The sequence below is a fragment of the Dasypus novemcinctus genome, chromosome 9 (assembly GCF_030445035.2).
Source record: "Dasypus novemcinctus isolate mDasNov1 chromosome 9, mDasNov1.1.hap2, whole genome shotgun sequence".
Lineage (NCBI taxonomy): Eukaryota > Metazoa > Chordata > Mammalia > Cingulata > Dasypodidae > Dasypus > Dasypus novemcinctus.
Window position 1 is genome coordinate 130,991,182 of NC_080681.1, and position 14,700 is coordinate 131,005,881.

Below are 14,700 nucleotides of genomic sequence, written 5' to 3' on the forward strand. Positions count from 1 at the left end.
GGGGTGAGGACGTGGTGTGTCTTTGGGGCGCACTCCCACCCTACGCGGAGCGCCTGGGGGGGCTCTGGCCCTACGAGCTGCTCCAGGACCACCTGCAGCCTCCTGCAGACCCCTGCGCAGCCACACGGCTCCCCTGCAGGGCGCGCCCCGCCCCCTGACCCCCGCCCCCTGACCCCGGCCCCCTGCGCAGCCACACGGCTCCCCTGCAGGGCATGCCCCGCCCCTCTGACCCCCGCCCCCTCTGACCCCCGACCCCTGACCCCCACCCCCTGCGCAGCCACACGGCTCCCCTGCAGGGCATGCCCCGCCCCTCTGACCCCTGCCCCCTCTGACCCCCGACCCCTGACCCCCACCCCCTGCGCAGCCACACGGCTCCCCTGCAGGGCGCGCCCCACCGCTCTGACCCCCAACCCCTCTGACCCACGACCCCTGCGTGGCCACATGGCTCCCCTGCAGGGGCACAGGCCGACCCCTCTGATCCCTGCCCCCTCTGACACTTGGCCTCTCTGGGCCCCGTGCCTTCTGGATCCTGACCCCCATGACCCCTGACCCCTGTGACCCCTGACCATCTGGCCCTGCCTTTGCTGGGGCTTCCCGTGACTACGGGGATTGGCCAGTCCTGGGGTCAAATGCCAGCCTGACCCCCACCACATGTATTTGGGGCATTTCTGTGTCCCCAGGACAGGGCCCCACCATGGGCAGCCCGCACAGGTGACAAGGACCCTCTCGGCTCCTCTCCTGACGCTCTCCCCACCCCCTCGACGTCAAGCCCCCTGCCCTCCCCTGGCTCAACCCCGAGGCTTCTATGGGGCCGCTGCCCACCACCCCCACCCAAATGCTGCTGGCAGGATGAGGGGCCGCTCCGCACGTCCGGCATGGGGCTCCAGCCGAGGGGCCGCGCCGAAGCCGCAAGGACAGACCCGGGAGCCGCCAGCTGGCCAGAGGCTTTATTCCATGCTGGGACCAAAGAGCCCTCAACAGAGCTTTTCTCTACCATTCCGCCTAAGGAAATCACGAGCACAGCTTAAAATAAAAACAGAAGGGCTGCGCCTGGCCTCCTGCTCTCTGATCCGGCTTCCTGAGAAGCAAAGTCCCAGAAATCAGAGCCACATTCTGCGTCTAAAAATCCCCGGCTCGGCGAGGGCCTGGCGCAGCGGGGGCCTGGGGGCGGCTCGGCCTCGGGGAGGGGGCGTGGAGCGGGCGGCACCCTGTGGCCTGGGCGACCCCGCCTGCAGGAAAGGCCCACAGGGACCCTGGCGGGGTGGGGGGCGGCAGAGCCGGGCGGGGAGGCGTCTTCTTTCAGAGCCAGCGTCCGCTTTGCGGCTGCGGAGGGCAGCTCTCTCCAGAGGGTCCGGCGTCCCCTCGAAAGGCGCTCCCTGGACGGCAGGACAGGCCGCGCCCCGGCCGCCTCACAGGGCATATGCTGCCCAGTAGACGACGTTGACGGCCACGAAGGCGGCGGGGAACACGGCGCGGGCGTACACGTCGATGGTGTCGGCGTCGAGGGGCTTGAGCAGCGCGCGGAGGCCGCCCTGACCCCGCGCCTCCCCCGTCTCCACCGCCACCGACCTGTAGGGGCCCAGGAGGCGCCCGGGGACGCGGCCCGGCCGCCTGGACGCGGCCAGCTCCTGGGTGACGCCGGCCGCGGAGAGCGAGAAGAGCACGATGGCGGTCTTCACGTCGCTCTGCGGGGGGCGGGGGCTGAGCGTCCACCCGCCCTGCGCACCCAGCTCGCGCGCCCAGCTCCGTCCCTCGTGCCCCCGGGCGCGACCGCGACCCGAGAGGGGTCCCCGCGGCGCCGCGGGCTGCGCGGCCTCACCTGGGCCCTGCGCGCAGCCGCCTTGGCCTCGGCCTTCTGCTTCTTCCTGTGGTCGGCGTTGAAGTGGGCGAAGGCGTACTCCACCAGCGCCGCGAAGACGAAGACGTAGCAGATCCAGAAGTACACGTCCAGCGCCTTGATGGCCGACGCCCGCGGGAGCGACGAGCGCGCGCTCACCATCAGCGTCGTCATGGTCAGCACAGTGGTGATCCCTGCGCGAGAGCGGCGGTGCAGCCCCCAGCCCCCGCCCCCGGGCGGAGCCGCCTCCAGTGGGCAGGGTTTCCCCGGCCCCCTACCCACGTACCCCGGCCCCCTCCCCATGTAACCCCCTGGACCCCTCCCCGAATCTCCCGGCCTCCTCCCTGTACCTCCTGGCCCCCTCCCCACATCCTCAGACACCCTTTGCATACCCCCAGCCCCTTCCCCATATACTCCCCCAGCCCCCTCCCTGCATGCCCCGGCCCCGCATCCCCCAGCCCCCTCCCCTCATGCCCTGGCTGCCCTCCTCATGTACCACAGCCCCCTCTGCATCCCCCGGCCCCCTCCCCGCATTCCCCGGCCCCTCCCCTCATCCCCCGGCCCCCTCCCTGCACACCCCGCGCCCTCGCGCGTACCCAGGGACACCCTGGCAGGCACCGCGGCCTGACTGATCCAGAAGGACACCCAGGACATGGCCACCAGCAGGACGGACGGCATGTAGGACTGGATGATGTAGACGCCGCGGTTCCTCCGCAGGCAGAAGCGCAGGCTGAGCCGCGGGAACTGGCCGGCTGCGGGCGGTGCGTGAGCCCAGGGCCTGCCACCCCACCCGTGCCCGCCCCACACGCCCGTGCCATCCCCCTGCAGCGGGCCGACCCCCCACACCACGGGGGGCTCGGGGCCTCCAGGGCGGGGGTCCCCAGGCGCAGGCTGGCCTGAGAAGGAGGCCGCCCGGGAAGATTCCGGCACTGCCCTGGCCTCAGTGCACTGAGCTGCCAGGGCGGGCAGCCCAGCCTCCTCCCACGGATCCGCCATGCCCAAGCGCAACCCAGCGCGGGACGGGGCAGCAGGAGCGCGGGGGGGCAGGCTCCTGAGCCCGGCTTGGAGTAAGGGCCCTGGAAATGACCTGCGCCCACTCGCTCCCCCGCCCCCGCTCGCTGCTGGCTCCCGGGAGGGGGCCGGGGTCCAAGGAAAACGCCGGAGAGCCTGGCGCAGCCTCACCGCCCGGAGCCCTCCCGCAGGGGCAGCCTGAGCCACAGGGCCAGCTCCCCCACAAAGGGCCCCGAAAGCCAGCGCCGGGCTCCCCGGGAGAGGCGGTACCCGACTTGACGTTGGTCAGCTCTGTGGTGAAGCGGTAGCTGGTGATGGTAAACTGCGCCAGCTGCAGCCTGTCCAGCCCGTGGATCTGCGCCTGGCTCTCCGACCAGTAGTAGACGATGTCCTCGGCCGAGTAGCCATCTGCAGGGGCCCAAGATGGCCGCGGCTGGGCAGCAGCGCTCCGTGCCCGGCAGCCCCCAGACCCCCCAGCAGGGCACCCTTGGGCTGCGCATCTGGGGAGGGTCCCCTCCAGGAGACGACACTGGACCAGGCCTGGAGCTCAGGGCAGGGGCCTGGGCCAGGAGTGTGGACAGAAGCGCGGGTCCTGCTGCCGGGGGACCCCAGGGGCGGCCACGGCTGGACCAACAGGCAGATGCAGCTGCCCGGGTGGGCGCTGACGGGGAGGGGCCCGACCCTCCAAGCCCTCCGGCCCCCTCTCTCCCTGCCCAGGCCTCTCTCTCCAGAGCAGGCCCCGTCCCAGACGTGCCCTTGTGCCCGGAGCTGGGCCAGGCTGGACGCGGACGACGCAGGCCTGAGTCCACTGCCCTTCCTCGCCAAGGCGCTAGGAAGCCCCACCCCAGCCGCGGAACTCACAGCTCTCCAGGTCCAGCATGCACTCCTGCTCATCCATGGGGTACTTGGCCAGGTCCATGTCACAGGCCACCGTGGAGGTGATGCTGCCCGACAAGACACCACTTAGCTCCACGGGCCCCGCTCCAGGTCGGAGGGGCCACCCAGGGACCCGGAGAGGCCGGGGGTTGGGCTGCCATTCGGGCTTTGTTTGCAAGTTGTCAGGCACCTGGGAAAACCCTGCACACCAGGATCAACTCTACAGATATTTTTAAGTCTTTCTTTAGAAAGAACTGGATTTCATTCATTTTCTTCATTCTTCGAAATGCTGGACTCTGCCTAAATCAGTTCCTACAAGGGTAGATGACAGCCAAGCTCCCAGGGCCAGACCCCAAGGTACATCCTCTATGGCTCCCTTGATGGGCCTCATGGGAACAGGGCTCAGTCTCTACAGGTCCCCCTAATGGGCTGTGCGGGAACAAGGCTCAGTGTCTAGGTGCCCCCTGATGGGCACGTGGGAACAGGGCTCAGTCTCTACAGGTCCCCAACAGGCTACATGGGAACAAGTCTCAGTGTCTATGTGATCACTCTGACAGGCCATGTGGGAATGAAGCTCAGTCTCTATGGGTCCCCTGATGGGCTGCATGGGAACGAGGCTCACTCTTTATGGCTACCCCCAATGGGCCGCATGGGAATGAGGGTCAGTCACTACAGGTCCCCCTGACAGGCTGCAGGGGAATAAAGCTCAGTCTCTATGGGTCCCCCTAATTGCCTGTGTGGGAACAAGGTTCAGTGTCTAGGTGCCCCCCTGATGGGCCACATAGGAACAGGGCTCAGGCTCTACAGGTCCCTGACAGGCTGTGAGGGAACAAGGCTCAGTCTCTATGGGCTCCCCTGACAAACCACACGGGAACGAGGCTCAGTCCCTACGGGTCCCCGACAGGCTGCAAGGGAACGAGGCTCAGTCTCCATGACTCCCCCTGACAGCCCTGCAGGAACGAGGCTCAGTCTTTATGGCTCCCCCTGATGTACCATGTGGGAACGGGGCTCAGTCTCCATGGCTCCCCTGACGGCCCTGCGGGAATGAGTGGTCGTGGGGTGATGGAAATGTCTTGGAACGAGACAGCGATGGCCGCCCAGCGCTGTGGACGCACGCGTGCCCCCGGGTGTGCTCGGAAGCCGCGCACCTGACGTCAGCGCGCCCCACCTTACTTTTCAAGGGCACCCTGCACCCGGAGGCCACGCTGCCGGCTTCCAGTTGGCAACACGGGAACCGAGGTCCCACCAGCAGCTGTGGCTGCCGTGAGCCCACAGCAGCACCGCGGCCTCTACCCGGCCCCCGCTCCCGGCAGAGACCCCAGGGCCTTCCGTGCTCGAGGCCCCGGGCCGGGGCCACTCACCGGATGCTGTAGAGCACGACGCCATCGGGCTGCAGGCGGATGAGCTTGTTCTCCACCGTGACGTCGTGGAACCAGGCGGACTTGGCGTTGACCAGGAAGGTGTCGGGCACCCACAGCCTGTCCACAAAGCGGCTGTCCAGCCCGAGCGTCTCGTTGGTGTGGTTGTAGGACAGCCGGCTGTCGCGCCAGCTCTGGTGCACGAACACGGTCATGGTGTACTCCTGCGGGCAGCGGGCGGGCGGTCAGGGCGCGCGCGGGCGGAGGGGCACGGCCGGGGGCGGCGCGGCCACCTACCATGTTCACCTCCGAGATGTGGTCGATGCTGGCCACCTCGAGGGCCAGGGCCACGTTCACGGGGGGCCCTGCGGGAGAGGGGCCGAGGGGCTGGTGGAAGGAGGGAGAGGCCGGGGACCCCGCCCGCTGCCCTCCACCAGGCCGCTGGCCAGAGTCGGGGGGACATCCCCCGCCCGGCCCGCCTCACCTCCGATGCCCGGCCGGAAGTTCCGGGCGTAGCCGTCCATCAGGCTGTCCAGATTGGGGAGCCAGGAGATCTCGAGGTTGGAGCCCACGTAGTCCCCGACGTCATTCACGGCCCTGCGGGGCAAGGCCACGTGTTCCACGGAGAGCAGGCGCAGGGCCGGGTACCTTCCCGGACAACACGCCGTCCGGGGCGCCAGCAGGGAGGCCACGGTGAGCGCCCACCTGCCAGGCCCTCCTGCTCGGTGTCTGCCCCCCGGGCTGAGCCCCCAGGCCCACTCGCCCGCTGCCAGCTGCCAGGGAGCGTCCTGCAGCAGGTGACCCGGGACAGAGATGCGACGCCCAAGGCCAGGGGCAGGCGCACGGCAGGCCTGGGCTCCTGCCCCTGCCTGCCCAGGCCTGGCCCCAGTTTCCCCGGCTGCTGAGCCTGACCCTGAGGTGACTGTGGCCGCACAAGTGGGCCGCAGGCAACACCGCTGGCACCCGTGCCTGCTGGACATGGAGGGGTGAAACCAGGGCGCCGGGGACCCCACACGCGGAGCTGCCAGAAGCACCGTGCCCCGACAGCGGCTCGTCCCACCTCTCCCTGCCCACCCTCCTCCCACCCACCTTCCTTCTGCACTCCCTCCACCCGTGCCCCTCCCCCAGCTCCCCTTCTCCCCCTCCCCTGCCCTGACCCCCTTCCACCCTCATCCCGACCCTCTTCCGAGGAGCCCCCGAGGATTCTGAGCAAAGGGCGGAATCCCACTTAGGATTCTGGAAGGAGGGTACATGGCACCGGGGGCAGAATTGAATTCAGGGGCTGCTGTGGGAGTCAGGAAGGCAGCGCTGAGTGGACTGGAGGGAGTGGTGGCTGGAGAGGACGGACACACGGACACAAGGAGAGGGGGGAGTTTGGGCTCAGGCTCCGGGGCTCCCGCAGCTGGAGGTGACAGACGGGGAGCCCTGCGGGGGCAGAGGGAGTGGCCCTGCTGAGTCTCCCCGTGGAGTTGGGCCTCTGCCGGCCTCCCTGCCTCCCGGTGCTCCTGCCGGGACCCCCACTCCTCTCCTCCAGGGGAGTTCTGGAGGCTTCTCAGGCCACCTGGGCTTGGGGCTGCTTCCTTCTGTCTGCCTGACACACACTGGCCTTTGAGGTGGTTATCTGAACCCGACGCTCTTTAGCAGGTGGGATTTGGACACCACGTTGGCCCGGCCCTCCGTCCAGGCGGGCAGGCCGTGGCCTGGGTCCCTCCCGGGGGAAGCTGAGGGGCTGGGCCGGGGTCGGTGCTTTGGTCGCAGAGTATTAAGTGGGATGAAAATAAGTGCTGCAGCCAGAGCACAATGAGAAAGGCAAATGGAGGTCACGCTCGAGGTCAGATCCAAAGGGATTTGGATTAGGCTTTATTTTTGGAGGAGCCCAGCTGCCGCCTCGTGCTGCAGTCAGCCTGCGATGACGCGGGCTTCGGGGGACACTGCCGTTCCGGGGTCCATCTCACACGTCCCAGGGTGGCGGTGTCCGCAGGCGCCTTCCCCCGGCCACCGGCCCCCTTGGCAAGGAGGCAAGGTCGGGGCTAAGCTCACCCGGAAGTGGCAGGACACCAGCGGGCCCCGTGGGGGCGAGAGGGGAGAGGGCTCCCTGCAGCAGATGGGACGGGCCCAGGGCCTGTGCCCTCCAAGGCCCCCCTTTTTTCATGGGGTGCAGATGTGCAGGGCCCGGGGAGTGGCGGGGCAGGGCCCAGGGTTGGGGCAAGTGGACGGGGGGAGCTGAGAGTCATCACCGGGTCCAGACTCCGCTCCGACTCGGGGCTCAGGGTCCCGGGCACACGGGCACCGGGAAACCCCCAGCCCCCCTCGGGCCGCCCCTGTGTGTTACGAGGCCCCCTCCCACTGCCGGCCTCCAGTGAGAAGCAAACCCACCCCCGCCACCTCTCTGTCCTGGGGGAAGGGAAGGGAAGGTGGCTGCAGCCGAGGGAGGGAGGGGTCCCTCCTCCACCCGTGGGCCCTTCCCCAGCCCCCGCGAGCCCACGGAGCCCTGGCAGGTAGCTTCAGCAGCAGAACGAGCTGCTCTGGCACCTCCGTTGCCAAGGCAAAGAGGAGCATGGGGAGAGCGCGCAGCGAGCTGGCAAGGCGGGAGCTGCGGGCTCGGCCCCCCCAGGAGGGAGAAGCCAGCCTCCTGGGAGGGCCACCCACTCGGGCGCACGGCTGACAAGCGCTGGGGCCCACGGTGCCTCTGGATCTTCAGCCACGGGGCAGGCGGGGCTTCGACTGCTCCCCCCAGACTGCGGCACCCCTCTTGGTCCCACCAAGCCTCTCCCGCCCGAAGCTGCTGGAATCTGCCCTAAGGAGTGACCGCCACACAGATGCCTCCTGTTTCAATTGTCCCCCTGTCCTCCCCACAATGGGGACTGGGGGCAGGGAGAGGAGGCCCAGAGGACGGCAGGACCCTGAGGGCCACTTTGGGGGGTTCGCCCAAGCCAAGTCAGGAGCAGGAGGCGAGCTGGACGCTGAGGTCAAGAGCACCCCGATGACAGGCTGCAACTGCAGCGAGATGGTGACCGTCTTCCGTCTTGGGGGGCTGTTGAAGCGCCTTCCTCCTCCCGAGGTGCCCGGCCCTCTCTCTGCAGGTCGGGCGCACGGCCCGGCCCGCGCAGGCACACAGGAGCGCAGCCCTTTGGCCAGCACCCTGGGGCCAGGTGCAGGTTGGAACTGAGAATTGTTCCGATTCTAGAAGGACGAGATGTGCGTATTCAGACTTGAGCAGGGAGAGCGGAGCATTTCGCATCGGGAGATGCATAAATAGGATGAGGAGAAGGAGCCTAGAGCAGTTCCCGGCTGGGTTTTGCCGCCTAGATTTGGGGCCAACATATGTGAAGGCTTGGGGATTCAGGAACTCTTTGGAGTCCAGACTCGCAGCTACGGATCCACAGTCCAAGCCTACGCTGACCCTGGCGCTTCCTGCGCAACCCCCGTGGCCTTGCCTGTTTCTCTGCCCTTCCTCTCCCTTGAAGCAGGAGGCCCCTGCGGGCAGGGCTGCCACGAGCTCCGGGCAGCGCCGGGGCTTCTGGCTGGGTCCTCGGCAGGGAAAGCTCGGCCCTCAGCCTTGTGTTGCGTTTGGCCTAGAGCCAAAACCCTGACCGACGAAGGGCCGTGGCTTCCGGTTCCTGGCAGTCTTAGACGTCCACTAGCTGCACAACCCCAGGGCCCAGAAGGCTGGCGGGGGTTTTCTCTGCTTTTTCCTGGCACTCGTGCACGGAGATGACTTTCAGAGGGAGTCCTCGTGGCCTCTCACAAACCCCTGGAAAAGCGGCCAGGCTCCGAGCCAGGGCCCTGGACACCCATTTCAGGTCCCCAGAGAAGAGGGGTGGGTTGCGGTCCGCAAAGGTCCCAGAAACCTCTTCCTTTTCTGAGGAGTCAGGGACCCCCGACCCCTGCCCAGGGGCGCCCGGCTGCCCCTCACGGCTCCCTTGGGATTCAGCCCCTGCGTTTGAACGGGCTGGGACAGGAGCCCCCGCGGGCTCTGCTCCCTCCGGCAAGGCGCAGCCTCCCCGCGCTCCTCCTGACCTCCCCCGGCTTCCTACCTCCAGCTCGGGCCCCGCCGAGCGCTCGGCTCGGCCCTGGAAGGGCAGCGGCCGGAGGGGGACCGGCCGCGGGCCGGGGAGAGCCGAGGACGCGCGACGCGAAGCCTGTGAACCCGGACTGGCGACGCCCCCGGCCCAGCCGCTCCGACGTCCCTCTGCGCCCGGCGGCGCCCGTTCAGCACCGGGCGGCGGACAGCGCCTCGGGCACGGCGGAGCCGCGTCTCCGCGCCCCGCGCCCGAACCGCTACAGCGCTTTGCGGGAAAGGGGCGCGCGGGGTGGGCGTCCGGGTGCCCGAGGCTCGCGCCCGGGTTCCGGAGGGTCCCGTAGCTAGGGCTCGGGCCGAAGAGGGACCCCCGAGGGGGCTGCCGGGGCGGGAGAGCTCGCCCCCGTCGCGCCCCCGCCCCGCGCCCCGCCCCGCGCCCCCGCCCCGCACCGCTCACCTGGAGCCGCGGGGCCGCTCGGAGCAGAGCAGGAGCAGCGCGGGCAGCAGCCGGGCCAGCGCGGCCATGGCCTCGGCGCGGGACGGGGCGGCGGCGCCGGGGGCGGCGGGCGCCGGCAAAGTTGCTTCGCGGGCGGCCGAGGCGGCGGCACAGGCGGGACGGGAGCGCGCGGCGCGGCGCGAGGGGGCGGCCGGAGAGCGCGGCCCGCCCCCCCGGCCCCGCCGCCCCGCGCGCCCCGCCCCCACCGGGCGCCCCGAACTCCCGCCCACCCGGGACGTGTGGGCGCGGCTCGTGGGCGCTGGCTGGAGCAGCGCGAGGGGCCGGGGCGAGGGCGGGCGGCGCCCCCGCTGTCCCCCCAAAGCAGCAGCTCCTCGGAAGCCTCGACCTCCTGGCCGCGGGGCCGAGGACGCCAAAGGGGCGCTGCCCCCCCCCCGGAAGCCGGGGTCGCCTGGGAAGCCGAGCGGCGCTTAGCTCCCCCCGCGGCGGAGCCCCGAGGGCCGCGGGTCTGCTGACGCCCCTCACCCCTGTGCCCCGCGGGGCCTCGGCTTCCGCACAGTGAGCAGCCACCCCTTCACCCCGAAGATGCGGGGCAGTAGGGGCCCCACGAGCTTCCATTCTAATTCTTTTGAATTAAAGTTCGGCAGCTTCCCCCCAAAAGCTGATCAGGCACGTGGTCAGCGCTGAGCGCCACGTGCTCTCGCCTGGTGTCGGCCGAGCACCCCCTGAACTTCTCCTTGGCCTGGTGCCCCCAAGCCCCTTGGGGCGCTGTCCCCTGCGGGCAGGGCCTGGGTGAGCCGTGCGGAAGGGGCTTTGCAGCTGGAGTGGCCGGCGCCGGGGGCCCCGCGGGCCCCTCTGGACGCTGCGCTCCTTTGGCCTGGAATCACCGGCCTCAAGCTCTCGCCTCAGCTGGGACGTGGGGCCTGCGCAGGAGGCTCTCGCTGGCCTTGGGGCTCGTCCGCTTGTGCGTCCTGCGAAGGCTGGTGGCGGAGCTCCAGGAGGGACCGCCGCCTGGCCCGAGCAGGAGCTGCAGTGGTCAGTGCTGGGGCTGAACTGTGTAACCCCCGGTCCGGTGAACAGGACCTGGCCAGGAAAGGGGGTCTCTGGAGGTGCGATCAGGGAAGATGGGGCCGCGGTGGAGCGGGTGGGCCCTGACCCCACGACAGGCGTCCTAAGAAGAGGGAGATTGGGGGACAGACAGACAGACACAGAGACGAAGGCAGACTGAAGTGAGGGGCCAGGACGTGCGAGCCCGGTCCGGTGCGGCTGCAGAGGGCGAGGGGCCTGGCCACGCCTGGTCTCAGGCTCCTGCCTGCAGAGAGGCGCTGCTGTGCCCGGGGCTGCCTGGTGGTCACTCTGTTAGGAAGCCCGGGGAAACCAGGACGGCCAGCAGCTTGTTTGATGGTCCCCACCAGAGCCTAAGTTTCCTGGGAGCAGCTCCGTCCTCGCCCTCGTGCTGCGGTGGCTCCAAGCCAGCGCGTGGCCTCCTGCCTGGGAAGCGAGCGCCGAGCCGGCCTGCGAGCCCCGGAACCGCGCTGCGACCTGGGGCGACTGAGGCGTCGGAAGCGCCTGAGAACTCCTGGGGCGTGCGGAGCCCTTGATTCAGCTAGCTCTGCCCGAACCAGCCTCCGCCGCTGTTTTCTTCTGTCTCTCCTTAGCTGTGGCTTGAAATTAATACGGAGCTTCTGCCCAGACCTGGACTAGGCGCAGGGCAGCCTCGGCAGGAGGGCGCCCCAGCCTCACCCGTCGTCTGGACTCGGGCGGGTTTCAACGCCGAGGACCCCAGAGCCACGGGAGACCCACTCTAGCTTCCGGGCCTTCTCCAGGACACCTGACCCGTTGACAGGCCAAAGCCAAAGGCCTCGTCTTCCCCAAGTCCACGAGTCTCCTTTCAGTTCTAGGTTGTCTAATTGGCCTTTCAGCTGGAATCCGAAGAATGATTTTCATTACTCCTTCTTCAAGGTTTGCAAAAACTGGTCCCTGGCCATTTCTCGCCCGATGTGTGGACACAAGCTCCTCCCGCCATCCTCGGCTCCACGGGGAGACGCTCTCGCTGCCCCAAAGGCCGAAAGTGGATTCAGGAGCCCCGGGCAGGACCCCGCCCCCTCTGGCCTGTGGGGTCTGCCTCCCCCGTGAAATGGAAACACTTTCTGTCCTCCCATCCAGAAGGCGGGCAGCGCTCCAGGAGGCCAGAGGTCGGGCCCTGGGTGCGGCTGCGCTCCCACCTGGCTGGGCCCTCCCGGAAGTCAATTGTCCTGGCCTCGTTTTCTTCCTTCACAAAATGAGAGGGTGAAAGGAGACCGTCACGTTCCTTGATCCCACGAGGCCACAGCTCTAAGTTCTGCTGGGAAGGGTCTCCGTTCCTTACTAACGACGCCAGATTGTTATCATGAAAAACAAGCCTGGAGAAGTCCCACCCAACATGTGTCATCCTAAATGATACTGCAGGGACAGATGCTGGACATTATGTATCCTGCCATAACCCTCTGAATGGACCGGGGGAGAGTGTAAACTACAATGTAAATTACAGTCCATGCTGTGCAGCAGTGCTCCAAAATGTATTCACCAAATGCAGTGAATGTGCCACAATGATGAAAGAGGTTGTTGTTGTGGGAGGCGTGGGGGGAGGGTGCATGGTATATGGGAACCTCTTATAGATATATATATTTTTTAAGACTTATTTTTTATTTCTCTCCGCGCGCCCCCCCCCCCCCCCCGTTGTCTGCTCTCTGAGTCCATTGGCTGCTCATTCTTCTGTGTCTGCTTGCACTCCTGTCAGCGGCACCTGGAATCTGTGTATCTTTGTTGCATCATCTTGCCTGGTCAGCTCTCCGTGTATGCCACACCACCTGGGCAGGCTGGACTTATCTTTGCACGGGGTGGCTCTCCTTGCAGGGTGCACTTTTTGCACGTGGGGCTCCCCTATGTGGAGGACACCCCTGCGTGGCACGGCACTCCTTGCGCGTATCAGCACTGCGCATGGGCCAGCTCACCACATGGGTCAGGAGGCCCTGGGTTTGAACCCTGGACCTCCCAAGTGGTAGGCGGACACCCTATCAGTTGAGCCAAATCCACTTCCCTCTTATATTTTTTAATGTAACATTTTTTGTCATCTACATATCTTCAAAATAATACAATTTTAAAAATAACTTTAAAAAAAAAGCCTGGAGGCTGCAGGTGCTCAGGTTACCCCTTCTCTGAAAAAGACTGGAGGTGGCCCCCCGTGACTCCACTCCTGCGGCTCTTTTGGGGAGAACCACATCCTCCACTGTGACCTTGGTGAAACTTTTAAAAAATCCATCCCAAGAGGTGCCTGCGAATGGGAGATGGACAGAGGTCCTGTCCAGAGAGCTCGAGCCGGGCAGCCCCCCGCTTCGGCGAGAGGACAGAGCGCGGGGTCCTGGCGCTGGGCCAGGGGGACGGTGATGTCCAGTTCGTCCCTCTGTGGCCCCCTTACTGCTTATTCGGCCCGAGAGGCCGCAGCTCCCGGCTTCGCTGGGCTGCGGCCTTCTCCGTTGCTCGTCAGGGCGCGGGGCCTTCTGCTCTCCCCATCTGGCGTGAGGAGGACACAGGCCTTTGGCCCCAGGAGGCACGGAAGCGCTGGCCCTCATCCTGGGGTGAGCCCTGGGAGCTGCCACTCCACGCTTCCCTGGCAGCCGGGCCGAGGCCGCTCTGCCAGTTGCTTTACCACCCAGCGCCACCCGCGGGCTCTCTGGCGCGACCTCTTGGCCAGCCTTGCCGGATGGCACCGAGTCCAGGGCTCGGGCCTCGAGCTGCCGGGATTCACGGCTGCGGCAGGACACCGCGGGGCGGGGGTGAGTCATCCGAGCGGGAGAGGAAACGGCTCTGGCTAAATTTAAACTCCCTGCCTGGTCTGTTTGCGAGGTGGTTGCTTATTTTCTTGGGAAAGCACGTGGAACAGAGAAAACGGCAGCGACCAGGGAACGCAGCAGCGCCACGCGGGCCGTCGCTCTGGGCGCTCCGAGGGAATGCGGCACCAAGCCAGCCGCCGCCCGCTTGGACAGCTGCCGCCTGGCATCAGGGCCCTGAGAGCCAGCAAACAACCCGACGTGGCCCCTGGACCCCTTTCCTTCTCTCCCTGAGCGAAGTGGCCTCCAGGCGCCATCTCCTGTTTAACGTGGAGAAGCCCGAACGCTGCGCTCAGATTTTATGTTTTTTAAAGTGGTGATTTGAATTCTTTCATAGGAGAGAAAACGTTAAACACAAATTAACATTCCTGACCAAAGGCTGCCCGTCAGGCGCCAGGAACGTTCTGCTTCTGATACGGGCTCGACTGAATTCCCAGGTGAACACCCCAGGGCACCGCAGCGCGGCCTGTGCCACGACGCACGGCCTCGCCTGGGCGTCCCGGGACAACGCCGCCCGTGGGCCCCTCGGGCTTTCCTCTGTCCAGGCCAGACACTGGGCCTTGGGGCGCATTTGCTGGGATGTCTTCCTGCCTGAGGTTTGAACTCGTGTGTTAAACTTCCTTGAGAAAGGCCGCTGTCCAGAGGAGCAGCCGTTCTCCACCAGTCACGGAACGCCGGCGGTGGCCAGGTGTCGGTCCAGGGGTGGGATCCAGATTCGAAAGGCCCTGCCGCGATGGGCCTCCTTGAAGTAGAAGGGGCAAGGGAGACAATAAATAAGTTTTCTTTTTTAAGACTTATTTATTTTCTCCCTTTTCTCTCCTCCCGCCCTGCTGTTTTTGCTGTCTGTGTTCTCTTCTCATTTTATCTCGTCTAGGATTCACCCGGATTCGATCCTGCAAACCTCTGATGGGGAGAGAGGTTCCCGGTCAATTGCATCACCTCAGTTCCTGGTCTCTGCTGCGCTTCACCTTGACTCTCTCCTTGTCTCTCTTTTGATGCGTCATCATCTTGCTGCGTGACTCACTTGTGTGGGGCGCTGGCTCACCACGCAGGCACACTTTCTCTTCTTCTTTTTCACCAGGAGGCGCCAGGGATTGAACCCAGGTCCTCCCATATGGCAGGCAGAAGCTCTATCACTTGAGCCACATCCGCTTGCCACTAAGTAAGTTTAAAAAGGAAGAGCCTTTCAAATGCGATATGTGCTGTGAAGGAATTTAAGCAGGATAAGACAGTGAAGGGTGAGCGTGTTGAGGTGGGAGGCAGCTTTACACAGG

The 14,700-nt window shown here is 66.5% G+C and overlaps 1 protein-coding gene across 1 annotated transcript; it reads right to left on the reverse strand.

Moving 5' to 3' along the window:
- Positions 1-933: 933 nt before the first annotated feature.
- GABRD (gamma-aminobutyric acid type A receptor subunit delta) lies at positions 934-9,714 on the reverse strand. Its single transcript, XM_004473527.5, has 9 exons — positions 9,561-9,714; positions 5,567-5,679; positions 5,380-5,447; positions 5,086-5,306; positions 3,710-3,792; positions 3,119-3,256; positions 2,434-2,589; positions 1,820-2,031; positions 934-1,685 (listed from the first exon to the last, which is right to left on the reverse strand). Exons 1-9 carry the CDS (start codon positions 9,626-9,628, stop codon positions 1,410-1,412), a joined length of 1,335 nt encoding a protein of 444 aa, XP_004473584.4. The 5' UTR covers positions 9,629-9,714; the 3' UTR covers positions 934-1,409.
- Positions 9,715-14,700: the final 4,986 nt, after the last annotated feature.